Genomic DNA, 18,296 nt, shown 5'->3' on the forward strand with positions numbered 1-18,296 from the left:
AGTGACGGTTGATTTCAGATTTGGAAACTGAAAGTTGCATTTCATTGTTTTGTTATCGGAAAATCATTGGCAATCGTATTTCTAATTCGAATTGCCTTTTTAACAACCATGACATTTGACCAGATAACGTCTTGCCACGGTATCGTTTCACATCTTACATTAATGAGGCCATTCAAGCTTGCCGTACATCATTGCAGTAGTATTCAACAGTTCCATAATCGAGCGCATAAAAATGCGCAACAACCAGACCCACGGTTACAGCTTATCTTATCCAAACTTTCCCTTCATAAAATAAAAATTCAACTAACACGAATCAGACGCGTGTGGCCAATCGCGGGGGAAAGTAATGATTTAAGCTGCTCTGCCACGCTCTGTTAGCATTGTCGTCCACACTGGCCGTGGTCGAATTAGTCGAATTTGCTAGGCGTTACATTAATTACAAACATTTGCTTGGCTCTCTTGCACCGACACCCGCGCTCTCTTATGTCAGCAAGAGAGAGAGAGGAAGAAACGATTAAAAATGTAACTGTTCGGCTTCGGCTAACCGAATTGATTTTCGAACTAAAGGCATATTCCATCTCGCACCGAGATCATTTCAACGCACCATTGCAGCGCGCGATTTCGCCTTCCGCGGTGGCGTGTATCAAATTCAAACTGACGTAACGCGCCACGTTGAAAGACCGGCGCGCTCTCTCTCTACCAGCAGCCCGCTTGCCCAACAATGAATTCGAATTGCTTCCCTCACTTACGCTTTTTCCTTCGCGGTTACGGCGGCATTTAATGATTTTTGCAGCCACATCCGACATCCTCCTATTGTGGAGTGAATGATGCTTTTTGCCCTCCAATTCGGAGTATTTACAACAAACAAAACAAAGCAAAAAGAGGACCCGTGAAAGTGATTCAATATCGGATAAATCAACATCGGCGGCTAGTGATGGAGATAGGAGCTTTAGAAGAGAAAACATTTGGGGAAGCGTGTTATCGATCGATCGATCGACGGTAGCCGCCGCCCGAAGGTTGCACACTTTGGTCAAACAGGGCAACCGTTTAGGGCCAATCAGGCCAAGTGGCTACTTGCGTTCGGACAGTTAGTAGTACGAGTAACTGTTTCACACTGCGGCTTGACCTACCGAATTTACTCATGTTTGCTCGTAAAGGGTGGTAACGAAACGAAAGGGGGCCACCACCATGTGGCATAATTCCATAAATACCAGCTCTTCCAGCACTTCTTATGGACGCGCGCGACTAAACCACACACCATTTGCATATTCTACTCGAAGGCACGTATTGGCCTGGGCGTATGATTCTATGAAAGCGTACAAAAAGGGTGGCTAAACACACTTCTTCGCCTCCATTTGTGCTGACCGAATCGAAATCGAATTCTTCGGCGTAAAGCAAGCGCCCGCGCGCAAGTCATAGTCAATGTGTCATGCGTGGTGTTTCCATTGCGCTTCACCAAAATCACAACCCCAAAACCCTTAACGAGCGATCATCAAACAGTGACAACGACCCGAAACACCGCTTCCTGTCTGTCCGGTGTGTGGAATTGTTATTAATGACCCCGATCGATGCCGGTGGGTGGCGGTGGCACAAATTAATCGAACACTTAACAACAGCCATTTGAGTGGTTCGATCGCATCGACCAGATCGAGGGGTCATCGAAGCGATCAAGCGCGCACAAATTGTCTGCACAACTGTTTTTTTCTACCGCATCCATAATGTGGAAAAGTGTACATCCAACATTATGTGTGCAATGTGCAAAGACGACGACATTAGGAAATCATCATTCACGGCGCATTCCACAGCCCGCAGCAAGTGAAAGGACATGTGCGCGTACGGCCGCGCGCGCGCGCACACACGCGTGCGGTCTTGGCGCATCCAAGATTGTTTGGGGTTGCGCGTATAAATATTTAAGCCCCCAATTAAAAGGATACGTGACACCGATAGACGATCGGTTGTTATTTGTTTCAGTGGTTTGGATCTGAGCCTTTTTTCTCCAAACATATGCAACGCGTGTGGCGTCGTTTCATTGATTTCGGTTTCGGCTTTGATATGGTGCAGTGATTTCTGGACGACGACGACGGCGCGCCTTCGATACCCAAAACAAATGCCCAGCAAATGCAGCAGGCACGCTTGACGGTGTTACGGTAACGGTGTTTATTTGTCTTACAGCACCCAAGACACAAGCCAAATGTGTACCAAATGCCGTTTTGGGTGAATATTTCGGACGGTTGGACAACACACACGCGATCGCGATCGGGGCTGGAGAATCGATGTGTACATCAGCGCGATACACATGTAGGAAAAGAAGAATGCACGTCCCTTTTTTGTACGGACCACGGTATGGCTGCATCCATCACGGCTCACCTGGTTATGCTACTCGTGATACACGTGATGCAACCCCCCACTGCCATTTCTCTCAACTACTGCAACGTGTGCAACGACCGAACTGAACTCAACCGAAGGGATCGGGTGAAAGGGGAGGATCAGTGAACAGGAGGGATGAAGTTAGGGAGGGCAGAAACTACACACAAAAACACCTAGGCTAGAATAGTACGTGCTCTTGCTCTTGCGCATCGAGGTGGAAATGTATGTACACGTGGTGGGGCCGTAGGGCCTAGTACCTAGGGCGCGCGCAATACTTACCGCTGCAGGTTGTGGCGATGCGTTGTAACGCCCCGGCCCCGGGTGAAGGTGATGGTGAAATTGATATGTGCGCGGTGTTTTAAGATGATGATGACGACAGCACACACACACAGACGCAGGGGGGAGGTTCGTCAAGGTACCGCGCGAGAGTTGTTGTACCGTAGCGAAGATCCATCGTCCGCGAAGAAGGCGATATATGTGAAACAGGAGAGAATAAGAAAAGTATAACAGCACAAATTAGTTAGGTAGTAAAATGAGTGTAAAATCATTAAATTTTTATAGCTTTGTTTGTAAACATTATGTGTTAGTTTCAATCGAATGTTTAGTAAACCGGGTGAATTATAATTTGATTAGTGCGATCGAACGATCAACTGGGTCGTTTTGTTTGTTTTTGCCATAAATCAACCATTTTCCCCAAATTTACCCATGGAGATTGAAGAGATTCTAACCTCCAGCACTGAGTGATGGCAACCATATGTCAAACAATCGTTCAGATAAGTTCTTACAACATTGTTCGACGTAGGATCCCAATTAGCATCAATTGATCTATAGGAATCTTGCAAATCCTTTGATTTTTCAGAGTCTGGTAGGATGTCAGCTGATGATCACGCAGCTGAAGAAGTCTGGGCGTAGTAAAGGTTGTCCCCATGGACAGAGGAAGAATCAAATTGCATACTGGTACAGAGAACGAAATCAAAATCACTCCAAGACTTTGTTCCAATACATCTCTAGATGTTCAGACATTTGGAATTCAAAAGATTGCGGTTATCTTGAACGTTATGAAGACGATTACCCAAACCGGTAGGACATGATGCATCGAAAGAAAGTTGCTCACCAATAACCTTGTCCAAGCACGTCCAATGGCAGTTTTAGGCACATATCTTGAGAATCTTGACAAATATTTAGAATATGATGTGATCTTCAGCAAATCAGTTGACCATAAGATCTCCCGAAGCCTTCCGCACAACCTCGAAGCCTAAATGACCCCCATTTGGTAATTTTGGACCACTCAGAGGCTTCAACTTCTTCCAAAAACCATAGAAGCTCACCTGGAAAACCTTCTTAGTATGACTAATCCCAGGGAATTTTCCAACGACCTGCAAGCAAATGATACCGTCCAATTGGGACAATAATCCTCCTTTGGAACGCCCCATCTTGATAGTATCACCTCCATATGGAACAAATGTATCAGAGCATCCAAGCAACCATACCAAGGTTCAGACAACTCATCCCATGCAACCGACACACACACACACACACCTCATGTAAACAATGCTCAAACCCCCGTAAGCTCTGCACACACGATCGTGATCTACCACGATCTACGGTGTTGTTCTACCGTGCTGGTCGATGATTGATGGCTGTTTTTTCAAGTGTTTCTCACACGACCCGTTACTAGTGCTGTGTCTAACGTTTCTAAACAAAAAATGGGATGGGGCGGGGTGAAAGAAAACCTAAAAAAATACATTCAAACATCAACAGCAACCGGCAGACCACATGTCGTTGCTTCGGCCACCTCAATCGACAGACAGCACACACCACCGCGGTGATTGAGGATTTCATTACCGGTTCACTTTCTGGGACGGCCGAGTAACGAGCAATTTGAAACCCCCCCGGGGGTGGGCTTCCGGGCGGAGGGTTTGAGGCTTTATTGTATCGATCGGTGCGATGATGTGTGTGGCTTAATTCAAGCTGCACACTTCCGTGGCAGCAAAGTCATCTACTAGAGAGGGGAGGTTGTTTCAAGTACAGCGAATAAAAAAACACACGCGAAAAGTGATTCTAGTTAGTTAGCGATCGTGTTGACGAGTTGACGAGCCTTTCAAATGGGGCACAAATCTGCACAACACGCGCCGCATGGATAGATAATTTTTCAATTAAAAAAGGCTTGTAAAAAGCCAATCTTTTCGACAAAACTCACAACTAAACGCGTAAGGTTCGCTTCTTACACGTAAGTGTATCAAATTTCTCCCCCTTCCTTTTTTCTCCAGAACACAATCACGGAACCGTTTTCTTTTCCCTTTTCCCTCCATTTTCTTAAACATAAAAAAGAAAACAAATTAAACACCGAATAAAAAACCACACCTCCTTGGACAGTGCGTGGAAAACCTTACACCTTACACCAAAAGGCTTCCCAACCCGCCCCAGCCGCTGCTAATGTGGGTGTGAAAAGATAAAAGCCTTTCCCTTCCACATGCACTCGATCTTCGTTCGCCTCGCACGATCCCTTGCACTTTTTTGTTTGTTATTGACCCTCCTCTCCTCGGCAAGAGGGCGAGAGAGAGAGAGAGAGCACCGAAAAGCCATTCCAAAGTGAAATTCGGAAGTTGGGGTCCATGGCCCGGGAAAACTGCCGAACAAATAACGAACGACGACGACGCAACCGCAAGCGTTGGGGGGGCCACCATCGAGAGAAAGCCATTTAGATTAGATCGTTTTGTTAAAAATTACATTAAAAATTCGGACTGAGCTGGTGTAAGACCCGAAAAAATGGTGGGTGAGGGGGGGGGGAGACACAGACCCATAAGCAAGTGAAACTGAGTTTCTACAGACCTCGGGGATTGTGCCGTTTCATGGCCATTCGGATGATGGGTTTGACGAGGCGCGATGCGTCGGTTTGCTTGTAAATATATAAACACAACGATGCGGTGGTGTTGTTACTTGTCGGGGAAAAGGGCGTGTAGAGGGGGGATTTTTCTTGCCTTATCCATACTTTTCTCCGCATGATAAACCACACAACCACAGTGGCGAGCGCGAAACAGGGCAGGCAGGAAGCTTTAAATGATTAGCTTAACAAGGGGGAGAGAGAGAGAGAGAGAGAGAGAGAGAGAGAGAGAGGCAGCGCAGCACTGGGAAAGGAAGCAACGCAATTTTAACTGGAGCAGCAGCCTCCGAGCGGTTCCCCTTTTTATCTCTCTCGTATGTTTGTGTGTGATTACTTGCCGGAGGTTTGACTGCCCGGGCAGGGATTGACTAACTCAACATATAAGCTAATTTACACTACCGCGCGTCATGGGTTGGTGGATTTGGTTTACCAACTCATTTGCAAGTTTTGTCCGTCCAGCTTAGCTAATAGGCGTACAATGTGTTGCATTAGTCATATCTGCATAAAGACTTTAAGCGGCTTCGTTCGGCCAGCCAGCCACAAAAATGCATAACGTCGCCGCACGATCGTTTGTTGCTGATCGATGGTGTTTTGTCCCCCCTGCTTTTGCTCATGTTGTTACAAATTACCCCGCCAGACCCAGGCAGACTTTGGGCTGTCTCGTTCGAGGTTTTTTTTTTGCTGATTGAATTGCTTGTTTTACTCGTATGACGCCGTCGTTTGCCATTCCCACGACTTGCGTGCAGAAAATGCAGTTTTGTTCCCCAAATGTGCGACACAAAGAAATATGAAGATTGTACACAACAATATTTGTCACATTCACACACACACAGCCGCAATATACCAAGTATTGCACCGAAAGAAGGGAAATATAAAAAAACGAAGGTCCAAAAAAGTGCATTCCAGTGCGGGGGGTGTTGCTGCTGGTGTTACTCTACTTACGGGATTTCATCAGGTTATTTTTAGCGGTTTCGATCTTGAGCGTGATCTTATTTTCCGCTTTGGTAGTCATCTTGATGTCGCCTCGCCAAAGCACACGTCTCCAGACCGAAAAGGGGAAGGATGGGGGGAGGAAAAATTCACTTTACTACACACCACTGTTGGCGACGGTGTACGCCTTATTTGCTTTTGATTGGTTTCGCACAGCGCACAACGAATTTCCTTTCGTACTGGGCGCACTACTAGAACCGGACTGTTTTGCGGTTGCAACACTCCAACGATATCAACACAAACTTCTTTACACTGAAACTGCGAACGAATCAACTGTGAGGCACACGATATGGAGGGAGAGAGTGAGAGAGAGCAGAAGAGACAGAGATCAGCAAATTGCAGCAAAATCTAATTTAGCGTAAAATGTATTGCAATCACTTGATTTTGTTGTCTCTTCGCTTCGTCTGGGAAGGAGGAGGAGGCTCATCCCCGCGGGGCCAAGAAGCGTACATTCGCAATTGAATTAACACTTCAAACTAAGGGACACAGCATAACATTGAAAACAATTCCACAAGACGATCACACCAAAACACCATCACCAAACACCGGTGCTGCGCCGGCCGAAGATCGAAAACGAGGATCAAGAAGCATAAGGAAACTTGAAAAGCTGGATGATCAACGCACTCTCGTTCTCGATCTTGGTCGCATGATCGCTTGGTGTTTGTGTGTGTGTGTGTGCGTGTGTTTGTGTGGAGGGAAGTTGTTCGCCCCAAACATGGTGACAGTGGGATTGATTTAGTGGCTCTATCTTATCGTCCCTCTATCCCATCGACCACCCTCAATGTAACGATCTTCTTAGCTGCCTTTTTCTCTCTCTCTCCCTCACGATTTGTTTACGCGTCTTTTTGACATTTACAACTAGCACTAGCACATGTCGGGATTCTCGACCCGGTTTCCAGAGCAACGCTCATTTCTTCCTTCAATCGTATCTAATCATCACACAGCAGGCGCGGTTGATATCCAACCCTTGACTAAACAAACACACTCACACAACTACAACTCTCTGTCAAGAACGTGTCACATCCGCACACTAGTTTTACGCACACGCTTGCCGGTTAAGGATGCTGCTGCGGGTTCGTATCTACCTGGAGTAACAGCGAACAAAAAGGGCGCACTTTCAAAGGTAACGACGCCCTTACGCCTCTCGCGTACGATCAAACATACACACAAAGAAAAAGCACATACAAATACAGAGAGCGAATGTGTAGAGCTGCGTATTTTGCGTTGGCTTGACGGCCGACGACTCGCGATTTTGTGGCGTCCGCACCGATCCAGCGAAGAAGTTTAACAAAGCGGTTTACGCACCGCAGGCTCGGTACCTACCGTGCGGCGCAAAACATCCGCGCCAGGGGTGAGCAACTTGTCCGCGAGAGGTGTTTTAAATTTATGGAAGAAATTCAAAATCTTACACCAAATCAACCTGATAGCCTATGATACATTATCTAACCACTTTATAGCACCGAATTGGCTCTTGATTAAATGTGATAAAAATATCAGAAAAAAGTACGATGACGGACGATTGATGGTAAACTCTCAGAGGCTCTTGGTCCTTTCAAAGGTTTGCCTGTTTCCTGTTCAACTTGAAGTTAGAGAAGGTCATCTGTGAAATCATATTCTCTAACTGACCTCAAATTTTGACATTTCGCTAAAGCTCATGACTGCTCAGCGGTATCGCCCAAAAGACAAAGATCATGTAGCATATTTGATTCTGAGATTCAATCGTACCCTATTCCAATATGATGTCTGATTCAAACTAATAAGATGTCTGATTTCAGAAGAAAGTTTATGTGAAACGTACAGCACCAGGACGGCCAAGATCGAACATTCCTTACGGTACTTAGTCTAATTAGCCCGTCGTGTGGGAATAATGGCACTTCAATATGTCAATCCAACATAAAACGCAACCCAATTTCCAGCCCAGTGATGTAGTTTCTCTTCCCTGCCTTTTTTTTTATACGGCTTCGTAACCGAACGAGAAAGGCTCTCGGGGATGGGCCGGTTCGGCGATCGTGCTCGCCTACTGCTGTTTGGTTTGTGACGTCACCGACGGAGCCGTTGTAAACGATCCGAACGAATCAAATCCTAACGGCCGGCGTGTGATGATGGTAGCAGGCAGGGAGGGAGAAACATACGCATACTGCTACGCCACGAGCCATTGCGTTAACACACAACAATCTTGATCAAATTCACTCGCGTAACGCGTAACGCTAAGAGATTTCGGTTTAAAAAAACAACATCAACAGCAGACACAACGCTTGATAAAATAAAGATGAATAAATTAACGTGCATTTGCAATTCCAACGCAAACGTCAAGACGTATTAAATGATTCAAACATATAATTTAAAAGCTGGTAGTATTTCATCTTTGCTCTTTGCTTTCGTAGATCGTGCACACACACACAGCACCTTTACTTATCATACATACAGCACGTCTTTTGCACTTTCCCCCCTTTTTGAATAACAGACTGACTCCGTTGGTGTTCCGTACCCGCTGTGTTGGAACGTAATTGGATACACCCCAGGGCGCTTCACTTACTCAAACTTGGAATAGGGAGGGAGAGAGAGAATAAACCTTCTTCCCGCCAAAAAAAAAACACACAAAATCCCCTTCATAGATGCTGCTACTGGTGCTTGTGACACAATTTCCTCCCTGCGACCCCTTCAATTATTGCCGGTCAGGAAGAAACGATGACTTCCCTCTTGTATCGACCTTTTTTTTTAAAGCAACTAAATCCACCGACGACCTTCATTGGCACATTGGCACCGAGGAACTGGAGCGAAAAGAGAGGACAGTTTAAAGTAATGCCCCGGCCGGGTGATCTCCCTTCCGAAGGGCAGAGACAGTTGCTGACTAATCACAACACCATGATCTCTCTCTCTCTCTCTCTCTGTGTGTGTGTGCTCGCGGATCGGATGTCCGGGTGAGCGGACGAGGGAGTACGCGCCAGAATGTATCCGCTCACCCTCGCACACACGCGCTACACCCCCGCGGGATGATGATAAATGATGGGTTGCACCAGATAGAACCACTCCACCCCAGACAAGGCCAGGCAGAGGGGGTGTTGTTGCTTGCTGTAAAATCAGGGCGCGTGTTAATATTTGCTAGATTACTGCGAGCCCTTGGTGCGCGTCGGACACTCCATAGAGCACACACCAACACCAACACCACCACCATCTTCGGGGATGATGGTTTTGGTCCGGTGAATCAGCAAATGCCGCAAATGCGGGCAAGGAAAGTTGTGCTGTGCTAAGATAAATCAGGTTTCAGCAACAAAACAATCGCTTCATTTAGCGAACCCTCCGAAGCGAAGTTGGTGGTACCCCTTGGCAATCGAGTCATCCTTGGAAAGGAATGAAGTGCGAGTACGAAGTGCCTCCAAATCGTTCCCAAGTGGCACGTGCAACAACGGAATAAGTAACTTTTCCGACCTGCCTGACACCACGTCAATCACCTCAGGAAGAGCTACCGTGATTTTCCCGCCAGCACTCATTAAACTACCGCAGAATAGCCCAAAAGTTCTCCGAAAAGCAACGCCCTCCCTCGAAGCCGGCGATTGGCGTTAAGTTCCTCCAACACTACTAGTAGCACACACAGCCAACTGGGATTGATTTTTTGGCACGCAAAACTAATAAAAACTCATTGCTCAACTTTTGCACCGGCGAGTACCGCCCCCTATAAACATGCTCCACAAAGCCGTTTGCATGGCGTGCAGCTGTTCTGGCACTTCTTCTATCGGTGGTGCTAAAACTTATCTTCGTGCGGCACCACCAGGACACAGGCTTGCAATGGTGGTGCTGTTGTTGTTTATTGCGCCTTTGCGTTGGAAGAGTTTTGTTTTTAGTTTTTCCTTCCTCGCTGCTATTAAACGGCGCACCCGGCAACCGCCCCGCCCGGGCAAAAGGCGAAAGGGAACGGGGGGCGTAAGAACAGAGGTGTCGGAAAAGTTGTGCGGCCTGCCAGGTGTCGAACGGTGTTCACATCAACCTCGTGACCTACCTAAAAGGCACGTTGAGACCGTTGTACTCGATTTGGAGTTGCAACTGCAAGGATTGGAGCTTTTAGGGATAGTTCCATTCGTTAGTTGGTGAGTTTCCATCGTAGAGGAAGGTTCTCGCTATCCAGACGGTACCACTACTACTACTACACCGATACTACACACAGGATGGCTGTTTGGGGGAAAGTGAAAATTGCCAGTACCACCACCACGTACGTATGCCAACACGATATCAACACTTACCCTTCTCTTTCGGCTCCTGACCACCGCCGGACACGATTGCGTAACTTCCTTTTGATTTCTGTTTCCTTCTCCTAAAGCTCCAAAGCTCCGCTGGCGCGCACTCCAAGCAAAGCCGGTTCATTGTTCAGCGAAACGCTAACGGCCGCCCTGGGGAAGCGGAAGAGCAAGTTCAAGGATATTACCGACGAGCTGAACCAGCACATCAACGCCGAGGAGCGAGAGGAGCTGTACCAACGGCCCCTGTTCAACGCGGACAAGATCCGGCGCATGATGGAGCGCATCGTGGAGAAGCAGTTCGATGTGGACGAGGAGGAGATGCGCTACGTGTACAATCCGGCCAAAAATCTCAAGATGTGCCAGAACATCTCCAAACAGATCAAGGATCGGATGAAAGCGATGAACTTTAAGCGGTATAGTACGGAGGAAGCAATGGGTGCAAAGGAGCTTTACATTTTCTTTCATTTCTTCCCCCACCCCCAGACACCGTATTATCAGCATCGCAACGATAGTGGAAAAGCAGCAGCAAGGAATACACTACAAAATGAAGTACATCCTCGATCCGAAGCTGGACGACTACGTGCGTTTGTATCACGAAACGCCTCACTTTTACATCATCGCCACAGTGCTGCTTGTCCACAAGGATTAAGATGGGAGGACGCGGGAGGAGAATGGCGAAGAATGTCCTTCTTTCGAACTTCGAAACTCAACCGAATGCGATCGTTCGTTGCCTACTGTGTTAGATTGTTAGAAGTGTTCACTGTGTGTGTTAGTGTCTAAGCACCTTGGGCCTTGTTTGCTGTGATCCCGATTCTCGAGTTGACAGACGGTCTCTCGGCAAAGGCATCGCTTTAGACCCAACGTAGTACAGGCGTGTGTGCGTGTGCGTTAGAGTGTTTGTATTTTTGTGTAGCAAAACACGTGTAGTTTGGATGCCAGACAAACATCCTTCTGTTCTCGCTTTCTGTTAGCAAGTAGCATCGCTTTTCCTCGATGGAAATTCGTTGCCTTCCGTGCGACATTCCAGGCCCCAAGTGCTCGCCCCATCCTCCCGTCGGTTTGGATGGATTGAGTGTGTAACAATGTAAGTGAACTTACCGCAAAGCAGCTTACTGCAGCAAAAGACCCATTCTCTCATTATGATTCACACTCACTAATGCACAACACAACACAGGACGTCCACCGAGCTAACTGTGCCGAAGATCGAGATCAGCTTCGACACGCCGAACCGGGACCGCTTCCTGCGGGACGACTTTCGCAACAAGCGCGAATCGTACGCCGTGCTCGGGCGCGGCAGCTACGGCGTAGTCATCAAGGCGTCCTACCGTGGCCGCCCGGTTGCCGTGAAGATCCTGGAGAAGCGATCGTACCGTCACCGCTGCCGCTACGATTCGCTGCTGAACGAAGCGAACGCACTGAACCTGCGGCACGACAACATCGTGACGGTGCTGAAGATCGTGCCCGGCGCACAGTACGGGCTGGTGCTGATGGAGCGCTTCGATGGCTACTGTCTGCAGCGTATTATTGGCCACCAGCGTAACCATCCGATCGCGGTTCAGCACAAACTGCTGTAAGTATCCGATCCGTGTTCGAACTGAACTGAAGTTTTCTGAAGTGATTGTGTCGCCGATCGTTGCCGGTTTGCATTGCAGGATACTGTGCGATATTATAAGTGGATTGTGTTTCTGCCACCGGCACAACATCGTGCACCTGGACGTGAAGCCCCAGAACGTGATCGTAACGGTCAGTGGTGCTGCCGACCAGCCGGCGGCACCTGCCGCCGGCAACCTGCCGTTGCGTAAGTATCTCTGCAAGCTGTGCGATTTCGGCTCGTCGATGATGCTGCAGCCGTGGCAGCCGAACGAAACCCTAGTCAACCGTGGCACGATTCGCTACATGGCCCCGGAGCTGCTGCGCGGCACCGGCGGCTTTACCGCGCGGGCGGACATTTACTCGTTCGGCGTTACCATGTGGCAGCTGGACGAGGGACGCTTCCCGTACGAGGAGATTACCTGCAACGAGGTGATCGCGTACAATGTCGTCAAGAAGGGGCTGCGCCCGGATAGCATTACCACGATGGCGTTTGGTCGGCGTGCGACCAACCTGCCGGCCGGTTTGCGCGACATCGGCTGTCTGCATGGGAGTTTGCGTGGCCCCATTTCGCTGACCGGCGGCGGTGGTGGTGGTGGGTCGAGCTTTACCGGCCGGTTCGAGACCGATGCCGTTGACGATGTGCTCAAGCGCCAGGGCATTGCGGTGGAGTATCGGGCCAAGCGCCCGACTCGAGTCATCTGCCCGACCGAGCGCCCCGATCAGCCGATGAACGATCAAGAGCTGAACGTGGCACGGATAATGGAGATGTTTGGGGGCAACTGCACCATCGCCAACAACGAGCGCATTCAGCTGCGACAGACGATGCGCACACTGTACAGCAAGTGTTGGGCCAGCGATCCGGCCTGTCGTCCCGATGCGCCTGCCGTGCGGGCTGCCATCCATCAGGCGCTCGAGAAGATCGCGCTCGGGCAGCGTGCCGGCAAATGAGTGTTCCACTCGTGTTCGTTCCATTTTAAAATGTGTAATTTGTTTGTGTGTGTCGTTTTGTTTTGTCCTTTTAGTTTTTGTCGGAAGAAACCGAGAACAGCGGTTTGTGCGTGCGTGTCCAGCTAAGTTAATAATTTAGGTAAATTATGCAAATGTTTTTAGCTCTGTAAGGGGTAGGGCGAGGGGGGCCAGTGGGTAGTTTCATTGTTGTGCTATCGCCGTAGCCAACGTGTGTCTTATAAAAGGGAACAGTTTTCTTTTTAAAATAAATCAGTGTGATTTTAGCATAAGGCGTAATCAACCCGTTGAATTTGTTCGTTTTCCTTCTTTTTTTAATCCATTTCCGTATTTATTCCTTAAGGAGCGTGTCAAAAACCGCGGAACCGTTCGCGCTAAACGTAAGCATGCTTGCGCACTACTACACAACGGACGGGCTCCGTAACGTCGTCATCGTAGGTCGTAGTTTGCAAACTCTTATCGCTGTAATCGAAAGCTAGTATGTGTGTGAATGTGTTAAAAACTAAGAATAGAAAATACTCAATATGGACGAGGTGGACGGGTTTTACACCTCAGTGCCTCGCTCGTGTCTCGAAGCACGCGTGTACGCGGCAACACAACCGTCATAGTCAGGTCAAGGGTCGCGGCGTCCCCTAACGTCAATCTAACGCCGAGATCTTTTCTTATCGCGGAAACCGATTCACATGATCTCTTCCTCTCTCTTATACTCTCCTCCTTACTTTCTCCTGCCTCACGTGGCGACCTCGTGTGTACCGCTGAACGGAATATTGGTAGGATAGCATCTTCTGGTGTTCTATTTGACTAGATTTCCGGGCAACGAGTTCTACACGCAATAGCTCCGCTGCAGGCTCACATCGTAACGCTAAAATGCACTTTAACTCTGAATCTCCGAATCTGAAACGCCCCGGACAACGAACTGTAGTAACGCCTAATCTATCGGTAATTATTCTAAAAGGTTTTGATGAAAGTTAAGCAACACCACACACACACAAACGGTGTAGTAAAGCAACGGCCGCTGGTGTGTCTGTGTATGTGTGAAAAAGGGGTAAGGTCTTGGTCATGAAGGTCTGTGGAAGACGCTTGCCGATCTCGTTCCCGTTCCCGTTCCCGTTGACGCTTGTTTAGTGTTTGGTCCAACCCGCGCTAGCCGGTCCCAGCTCGGGCTCAGCTTTTCACGTACTCCGAGTGCAGCCGTTCGGTTTCTTGTTTAAGTAGCTAAAAACATGAAGCATGAGGTATGATATTAATCAGGGCTAAATTATGTTTCCCCCCCTCCCATTCTACACCTACCATCATCTCCTCCTGGATACGGTCGGTAATTTGCTTTCGCGCCTCCTCTTCGCTCACCGGCGACGAGCGTAACCGTTCCATAAGAGCGCTTAGGTCGATCGGATTGCCGAAGTTGTACGTTAGCTTCTTGCCCATCCGGAGGTAGTAAGGCGGTTCGTTCGGCAGCACGTCGTCCATGCCGATGTGCCAGATCGGGATGATGATGGGCAGGTCGGGTGCTTCGTAAATTATTCGCCCGACGCCCCACTTGAACCTGAAAGTGCAATGCAATGAGAATTAGCGGTCATCGATTAGAGCCGGACACACTGTGTCGGTGTGTGGAATGGATGCAATCAATATTAATTAAACCCAGCTTTGGTTTAGTTCTTACAACCTTCCGACACCTTTCTATGGTTTCGCACGGGTTTTGCGTAAGCGCTGGAAGGTCCTTTCCCTGCCATCCCGCACACTCACCTGAGATCCTCTTTAGTCATGTTAACTTTCCCCTCGGGAAACACATGCACCCAGTCGCCAAGCTTCAGCTTCTCGATGCACAGATCCACCGCCGGCTGGTACACGCCGCCGCCCCGCACCACCGGTATGCACTTCCCGTACATGAAGAACAGCGAGTGCGCCTTGCAGGTGAAGCAAATGTCGTGCGCCGCCATTGACCATCGGATGACGTTTTTGTTGCAAACATTGCGCAGCTTTAGCAGCCCTACCAACCGAGGAGGGCAGGGCAGGGGGGGGCCAGAATAATAGAAGTGAAAAGGGGGGGAAAAGAAAAAATACATTATTCATTGAGCGACACGATGCGGCCGGCGAATTGGATGAACGGAGTGGCGTGGCTGCCTGCGAACAGTTTGTTAATTTTTGGTAATTACGCCTGTCTAGTAGTCCTGTGGGTGTGTGCGTGCGTACAGTAGGTCCAGCGCACGCGTCAGTAGAGTTGAAAGTGTTGCGTCGGTTGCCCCGAAAAGTAGGTAACGAAACGTTCATGGATCAAAATACGATGCGTACACATAATGCGCAAATGGGGAATGCACATTCCGTCCCACCGATCGCCACCGTGCGTACAACAAAGAATGGGCGTTATGTTACTCGGACTTGCTTACACGCTCGGACTTCTCTCTCTCCCACGGGGAGAATAATCATGGCATGCTAGGAATCGGTTTTTTGTGTGTGTGTGTCTGTGCTACAACTACTACCTAGTGGGTTTTGGAAGAATGGTACACTGTCGTCGGTTCAACTTACCCCATATGCCTGGATCATCGAAGCACGAGTGATGATTGGAGACGGTCAGCAGCGACTTCCCTTTCGGCCGGTTCTCGAGCGCATTCTCCAGGACGTCGATGTTGTGGACGCGTGCTTTGTTCAGCCAGACTGTGCGCGGAAACACAAAAGCGCGGAAGAAAAGAACGATTTCCCAACAGTGGGAAGGTTGCAATTAATTGCTTGTTTTGATGGAAGGGGAGAGCGGGAGAGAGTGATTCGATCCACCGCATCGCTCGATTGCTTGCGTGTGCGTGCAAACACGTGGCTGCCTTCAAAGTTCCCAAACCACCGTTTTCACATAACTAGAAATCGATCTTTCTATCCCCTCGGCCCCTTTCTACCACATCGACCCTCCACCGTCCGCGTGCATTACTTGATCGTGGAGAAGCAGCAGCAGCGAAATACCACACAGCGTTAGAGCGTAACAGCAGCCACGACCACGACGACGACGACGACCGCGTGGTAATGAAAAAGGGAATGAAAAAACAAGTGCACACTGTGCCCCCTCCGCACCACACAACCGAGGGCGGGGGGTCGACCTTGAACGCGGGTCTCGGTGCGGGATTGCATGCGTTGCTGCCTCGCCCGCTGCGATGTCTTTACTCCATTTCGCACTGTTTGTTGCGCGCTTTGTTTCGCCACCAGCTACTACGCATCGCGTGTGCCCGAGGGCCTTTGCAAATGCAATTTCTTTTGTGCGTGTGCACACACTTTCGGTCTTTGTCCGCCTGCTCGGATCCGATCGCATAAGGAAGTGTTGCCTTCTGTCCGTTTGGTTCAGTTTTAGGGCGAACCATTCTGGGGTGGTTTTGGTTGGTGCAATGTTGCATACATTTGGTAAACACACGCGATGGACGTTGTTGGGTGGTGGTGTCCGAGTGCCCGACCAAAAAAAAACCGTTCCCACCATCACCGCTGTCTCGCAGTGATGTTTTGAAAAGCGAAAGGTGGCCGGTGAGCGACTTCGTCATCTTCGGTTTCGGAGATTTCGGCAACCGCGGTGATGCCGTCGCGTATGTTGTGCAACACACGGCCGAACGGGGCCGGCGACCGCCACCATCATACCCTCCTCCCACTCTCTTTTCGAACGTTGCTCTAAACACACTCATTTAAGTGGGTCAGTGGCGCGCTTAGCATGGCGCTTGATACAGATTTGCCATGTCCACACATTGGGCGAGGTATTTCGAACGATGGCGCTTGACATTCGAAACCTTTTTGCACCCCCCCCCCCCCCCCCGCTCCCAGAAAAGCGGTCATTACATAATTTGCGGTGCGGCCACACGAAAACATTACACATTACGGATGCGTGTAGTGCGCGCGCACATTCTAGCACTTCTTCTGCCGCAGGAACGGTGGCAGTTCGGGGAACGTACAACACAGTCAAGCTTCCTCATCATCCCCCTCCCAATACATACCGATGACGATTTTGGAGAAGAATCCCACCAAACCAATCACACCCGTACTGGCAATGTGCCACAGCCGATTGGGACGCCGCAGCCTCGGGAATATCCAGTCGATGTTGTACGGGATGTGTGGCTGCTGCACCGCGGCCCCGTTTGGCGGTGGTGCCGCTGGCTTTAGGAGTAGATTGAACAGAAACGAACTCATGTTAATGGCGCACACGATCGCGGAGGAAGGCTTGCAAACCGGACCGTACGATCCGCGGCGGCAGACTGAGATCGGTCCGCGTGCCGTATCATCCGACAGGGCTGCGACTAGTGCCTGCCCTTCTTCGGTTCATTGTGTTACCTTCGAGTTCATGATGCCGCTTAGAGGATGATTCCTTACACTCCGAGTGTGTGTGTGTGTGCGCGTGGTTGCGAGGCACGATTGCCTATGCCGATGCTAATTTAATTAAATGAACTGTCCCCGTCCCCGTCTCCGCCAGGCCGCCAGCTCGGCTCTATTTCCCACGGGGGGTGGTGTGTGAGCTTACACCCGCAGGAAGCGCACCTTACACGACGATGCCAACCACACACACAGCACAGCCACTATCGCGGCGGGGTTCATCGACGAAGCGGGTCCTCCTCGCTTGCCTCTTTACGGTCGCGCAAAAACCGCGTGCAATCGTAGTACGCCGATGTTTACGTATTTTTTTTCCTCACTCTTCTCTTCACAACACACAACACACACACGCTGCTTCCTGTCCTTGCGCCTTAATCAATCTCAGCTCCGCGTGCCCATGTGACGTATTGGGTAAGTGTTGGCTATCCCTAGAACAGCTGCCAATCCCCTGTGTGCTGTACCTCACTGCTGTGCCCTTTTACGCACAAATCGCTTACGCACCCTTCTAGCTAGTAAAAGCACCACTGCTGACTGTTGTAGCGGACGCGATGATCTTGAAGGGAAGTTGTGTGTACAGTTCGCTTCGTTTCCAGTGGTAGGGAGAGACGACGGCCAAGCGATCTTCCAGCGCTTCAGCTGTTTTGCTGCAGTACACACACACACAAACACACACAAACACACACACAGGCATACGCAGTGCGCGTGCAGCGCCGCACACACAAACACACACACACACTTGCTTGTTTACCTTGCATTCCATCCGTACGTTCACTGTGGGCTGTGGCTGCAGTTCGTGAAGAGTGACAGTTCATAAAACTGTTTTTCCTACAAATTAAAGATTTTAAAAGGAAATTTATTGCATTACGAGAAACTTTAATATTTTCGAATAATATTAATGCATGATAAAGTTATACTCACTTAAATGTTAACCT

General features: G+C 49.3%; 4 protein-coding genes across 18 annotated transcripts in view; 2 read left to right on the forward strand and 2 right to left on the reverse strand.

Annotated features, from left to right (window-relative positions):
- LOC120904365 (septin-7) overlaps window positions 1-11,684 on the reverse strand; it is a 31,097-nt gene extending 19,413 nt beyond the window's left edge. For 2 of the 12 annotated variants that reach the window (XM_040314512.1, XM_040314449.1), the window contains exons 1-3: window positions 7,327-7,528; window positions 6,194-6,514; window positions 2,647-2,648 (exon numbers count right to left, since the gene is read on the reverse strand). In XM_040314512.1, coding sequence (XP_040170446.1) covers window positions 2,647-2,648; window positions 6,194-6,263 — 72 coding nt within the window. In that variant the 5' untranslated portion in view covers window positions 6,264-6,514; window positions 7,327-7,528. Of the gene's footprint in view, window positions 1-2,646; window positions 2,649-6,193; window positions 6,515-7,230; window positions 7,247-7,326; window positions 7,530-10,479; window positions 10,627-11,574 lie in introns of those variants that run through there. The other 10 variants (XM_040314502.1, XM_040314438.1, XM_040314427.1 and 7 more) reach the window with 9 other exon arrangements.
- On the forward strand, window positions 9,137-11,151 carry LOC120904550. Its single transcript, XM_040314643.1, has 3 exons — window positions 9,137-10,448; window positions 10,557-10,889; window positions 10,960-11,151. The coding sequence occupies exons 1-3, from the start codon at window positions 10,405-10,407 to the stop codon at window positions 11,123-11,125; spliced, it is 543 nt and encodes a 180-aa protein (XP_040170577.1). The 5' UTR covers window positions 9,137-10,404; the 3' UTR covers window positions 11,126-11,151.
- LOC120904522 (dual specificity protein kinase zak2) lies at window positions 11,449-13,327 on the forward strand. Its single transcript, XM_040314569.1, has 3 exons — window positions 11,449-11,560; window positions 11,651-12,046; window positions 12,129-13,327. Coding segments are annotated over exons 1-3 (1,287 nt in total). The 5' UTR covers window positions 11,449-11,558; the 3' UTR covers window positions 13,018-13,327.
- On the reverse strand, window positions 13,323-18,016 carry LOC120904523 (tafazzin homolog). Of its 4 annotated transcripts, none has more exons than XM_040314611.1 (7): window positions 17,329-18,016; window positions 16,995-17,154; window positions 15,559-15,687; window positions 15,189-15,203; window positions 14,779-15,022; window positions 14,326-14,578; window positions 13,323-14,250 (listed from the first exon to the last, which is right to left on the reverse strand). In XM_040314611.1, the coding sequence occupies exons 1-7, from the start codon at window positions 17,338-17,340 to the stop codon at window positions 14,200-14,202; spliced, it is 864 nt and encodes a 287-aa protein (XP_040170545.1). In that variant the 5' UTR covers window positions 17,341-18,016; the 3' UTR covers window positions 13,323-14,199. The 4 variants fall into 4 exon arrangements, with proteins under 4 accessions (XP_040170545.1, XP_040170519.1, XP_040170528.1 ...); XM_040314585.1 differs by lacking the exon at window positions 17,329-18,016 and adding an exon at window positions 17,232-17,308; XM_040314594.1 differs by lacking the exons at window positions 15,189-15,203; window positions 17,329-18,016 and adding an exon at window positions 17,232-17,308.
- Between the last annotated feature and the right edge of the window lie 280 nt (window positions 18,017-18,296).

This window comes from Anopheles arabiensis, chromosome 2, assembly GCF_016920715.1.
Source record: "Anopheles arabiensis isolate DONGOLA chromosome 2, AaraD3, whole genome shotgun sequence".
In the NCBI taxonomy this organism is placed as follows: Eukaryota; Metazoa; Arthropoda; class Insecta; order Diptera; family Culicidae; genus Anopheles; species Anopheles arabiensis.

Excerpts from the sequence above, each read along its gene's own strand:
- LOC120904523 (XM_040314585.1), bottom strand. The coding sequence starts at position 17,279 with ATGATACGGCACGCGGACCGATCTCAGTCTGCCGCCGCGGATCGTACG. Across the intron at positions 15,688-16,994 it reads CTTCTCCAAAATCGTCATCG|TCTGGCTGAACAAAGCACGC; the intron begins GTATGTATTGGG and ends TTCCGCGCACAG. Across the intron at positions 14,579-14,778 it reads ATGACTAAAGAGGATCTCAG|GTTCAAGTGGGGCGTCGGGC; the intron begins GTGAGTGTGCGG and ends TTGCACTTTCAG.
- LOC120904522 (XM_040314569.1), top strand. Across the intron at positions 12,047-12,128 it reads GCGGTTCAGCACAAACTGCT|GATACTGTGCGATATTATAA; the intron begins GTAAGTATCCGA and ends TTTGCATTGCAG.
- LOC120904550 (XM_040314643.1), top strand. The coding sequence starts at position 10,405 with ATGGCTGTTTGGGGGAAAGTGAAAATTGCCAGTACCACCACCAC. Across the intron at positions 10,449-10,556 it reads ATTGCCAGTACCACCACCAC|CTCCAAAGCTCCGCTGGCGC; the intron begins GTACGTATGCCA and ends CTTCTCCTAAAG. Across the intron at positions 10,890-10,959 it reads AAAGCGATGAACTTTAAGCG|ACACCGTATTATCAGCATCG; the intron begins GTATAGTACGGA and ends CCCCACCCCCAG.